Source organism: Cupressus sempervirens, chromosome 6 (assembly GCF_028749045.1).
Source record: "Cupressus sempervirens isolate cs-2001-9-10 chromosome 6, ASM2874904v1, whole genome shotgun sequence".
In the NCBI taxonomy this organism is placed as follows: Eukaryota; Viridiplantae; Streptophyta; class Pinopsida; order Cupressales; family Cupressaceae; genus Cupressus; species Cupressus sempervirens.
The window spans coordinates 23,822,079-23,825,787 of record NC_143123.1 but is presented as its reverse complement, the minus strand read 5'-3'; the positions used below and the strand labels follow the sequence as shown (position 1 = coordinate 23,825,787).

The 3,709-nt window shown below is 27.9% G+C and overlaps 1 protein-coding gene across 1 annotated transcript; it reads left to right on the top strand.

Annotated features, from left to right (window-relative positions):
- Positions 1 to 223: 223 nt before the first annotated feature.
- On the top strand, positions 224 to 2,258 carry LOC149550889 (profilin-3-like). Its single transcript, XM_089789590.1, has 3 exons — positions 224 to 571; positions 1,807 to 1,944; positions 2,045 to 2,258. Exons 1-3 carry the CDS (start codon positions 371 to 373, stop codon positions 2,177 to 2,179), a joined length of 474 nt encoding a protein of 157 aa, XP_089645716.1. The 5' UTR covers positions 224 to 370; the 3' UTR covers positions 2,180 to 2,258.
- Positions 2,259 to 3,709: the final 1,451 nt, after the last annotated feature.

The window sequence follows — 3,709 nt, the reverse complement described above, 5'->3', positions numbered from 1 at the left end:
TCATGTTTTTCAATGATGCATGTAAAATCTCATGTTCTCAAAGATATCAAAAGAAAATAACATTTGATTGACAAGGGTGGATCCCATTTTGCTTGGCCTTAAAGTTCTATCAACATCAACAAAACTTAACCTCCACTTCACTATGGACTATTCCTCGCTTTACCTACTAAAATGTCTTAATTCAGTATAATATAAGAATAGATAAATGTGTTGGCTTGAAATTGTGAATGAAATCAATAACTATTATTACACTGCCATGAAAATCTTTCATGCCCACTAAGGAAGTGAAGAAACCTGCAAATGACATTGTTTGAAGCTATGTTGTAATAATAATAATAGGAGAACTTCTCCTGCCCACTATATCTAATTGATGAGCAATAACCTTGGGCCTATGTTGAGATCTGATACTTGTTCTTCTTCTTCTTCTGGTCCTGTCCAAGCAATGACATCATGGCAAGATTTTGTGGAAAAGCAGCTCATGGTGCAGCTCTCTAATGGCTCAAAGCTTTCATCTGCTGCCATTGTTGGTCAGGATGGCCTTCTCTGGGCTCGATCTCATGACTTCCCTCCTGTGAGTACATTTGTTTTTAGGGTAGTCTGATTCACATACCATTTTCTTTGAATATGAAAACTTCTTAAGAAACTATGTTGTTTTGGCTCTCTAGTTACAAAGATGAACAAGTAGCTAGAACCACTGCTCCTCCTGCCAATTTTATGCCTCATACTTTCTCTTCACAAATACCCATGATTAAAATTGAAGAAAACAACCTGAATTTACGTCGTTCAAGATTTTGTTTCTAGATTTAGTCTAAATTAATGTTTTGTTTTTAAAATAAATAAGACTTGGTTCATATATTGATACATGTGGAGGTGAGAGAGAAACGGTTACACATTTCTTATTATGCGTTCATATTTGTCACACATCATAATTTTACTATTTCTGATGTATTGATGGTTCTTGCGATTGGATGCCCATTTTCTAATCAGAGTAAGGTGTATTCATGTATCTTAGTTTAAATTAAAAAGATTTAATTTAACAGCTTGAATTTAATTCGTTTAAAAAATGGGTTTCTATTATGAAGAATCAAGTTCTATTTCTATTTGATATATATAATGCAATTCTAAGTTGTGATTATTGGATTTTGGTATGAAGGTAATTTCTACATAAAGATAGATTTCTAAGAACTAACTTTTGATCTTCCATATTGTTAGTGTGCTTGTTCATAATGAATTTGTATTAGTCTTGTGTTATATTGGTCTCTTATTGATACTATTTTCTTTGGATATAAAACCTTCTTAAGAAACTAATGTTGTGCTCACTTGTAAGAAAGAGACAACTACCTAGGAATTGTGGTTTAGATGTAAAATTTAAGAAGTTGTAGCTCACTCCACACAATTTCAAGTGTTAGAAGTTGTTATCACAAGGACCCACGATTAAAAAAATGTAAGTTGAGTTCTTATCTTCTAAGATTTTGTTAAAGTTATTCATAAAATTTGTTGTACATTAATAAGATTTGGCCCATTTGGCCCATATAAGAATAGATAGTTGATAAGGAAACAACAACTATGTCCATGCATCAGAATTTCATAATTTTGACCTCTAATATAGCAATGCATCCATACCTCTCATACACCATGATTTCACTATTCCAGCCATAGTAGTGCATCGTAGCAACTAGATAGCTATTTTGTATGGGAGTGAGAATTATAATCTTGATTGTTTGTATGTAAACATTTATTTGTGTAAAATCTTGACAAGACATTTTCTTAATAATAAATATAGCATTTGATTACTATTATTTGTAGGTAATTCCACAAGAAATAGTGAAGATAATGAAAGGTTTTGAGGACGCTCGAGAGATGGGAGAATTTGGTATCCATGTGGGAGGAACCAAATACATTTTTATTCAAGGTGATCCAGGGGAAGTTATTCGAGGAAGGAAGGTAATAAATTGTTATTCGGGATATAATGAATGGAGATGGAAATATATACTTTATATATTGGAAATAATGGATGAATGGAAATTGTGTGTTTTTTATTCAGGTGCATGGAGGAATAACGATAAAAAAGACAAGAAGGGCCCTTATTATGGGAATCTATGAAGAGCCAGTAGCACCAAGTGAATGCAATATAATTGTAGAAAAGCTTGGAGACTATCTTATTGAACAAGGAATATAAATGAATCATTTATTATTCCAATAAACTTATATGAACTTATATAAATTCATATTAAAGAATTGGAGACTCTCTTATAGTATATTTAGGGTACAAAATTGAAAGAAAATCAATACATGTAGTTTAGAACAAAATATTTGTAGAATTGTATTTCTAACACATGGTTTAGCTTCTAGTTCATTTATACATATAATATAATATAATTAATGAAATCTCTTTTCAATTTTTTGGGTACAATCAAACAATAGCATGAATAATTATTTTATAATAATAAATATGATATAAATTAGAATTTAAATGTGATATAAATTAGAATGCATTTAAATTTCTATTATAGGATTTAAAATAATGATTAAATTTGTGAAATTATATATTTTAAACTTATTTAGACAATGCAATTATAAAAAATTCTTAAATGTATCTATGTGTTTAAATAACATAGCTATCTACATATAAAAAAATATAACTTGTATAAATTTAAAAAAAGGTGAACCTCTCTTATACATGAAAAAGAGGATAATGGTGTTTCATTAAAATGGTAAAACACTAATTTCTGGTTGAAACAAAGCTTGATTTGAATCACATTTTATTTTTGTAAATGATTCCCGCCTTCTCACTCTCTATCACCCTAAATTTTAGAGTTTCATTGAACAATTGATAAATTATTTTGGAGATAACGTATTTAAATTTCATAAAAACTATTTTTAATTAATGAAGTTAGACTACATTTGATTTTTTTATTTAGCTTTATATTAAGATAAAATCTATGAAATTAGTATCTTTAAAATTATTTATAAGAATAAAAGTAAAAGATGTAAAAGGCATACCTTCAAATTTATTAACTACAATATAATAATGATATAGATGTTTATTAAATCATATATTGTTAGAATAAGCTTAAATTTTTCTTATACATGTTATTAAGGACAAACAAAAAAATTATACAAGTTATTAAGGACAAAATTTGTAGACATACATGTATTTTATACTTATTTTAAAACTAAACCAATTGTATGATAAATTATTCATGATATTGGTTCACTTACATATGATTTAGTTGTGTTTATACAATATAGATTATTTTAATAAATATCATTATGTTCTTCCACTATAACAACTATTAGAGGTTAGCGAAAGATAATATCTCTTAATATATTATTTAAATTATTACAAGATAATATAATATATCTTATATTATATCTATTCTAGGAATGTGGCCATCAAGACAAGAAAATATGGTAAGATTGTAGAGGAGAAATATATAGAAATTGTTATTCATGATATTCTATTAAATTAAAGTAATTTTATGAGATAAAGTTGTTCCTTGAAGTTGATTTTTTCATCACAAATATTTTCTTGTCAAATTAGTTTTTAAGCCAACATTACTTTAATGGTAAAGACAATTGTAGGGTAGTTTGAAAAATCTTAGAGAAATAAAAATAATAATTGATGCCTTTCACAACACATCCCATTTTTCTTCCAAAAATATGAGGACCCCCTTTTAGAATAGGCTTTAGCTAAGCTTGAAGTAGT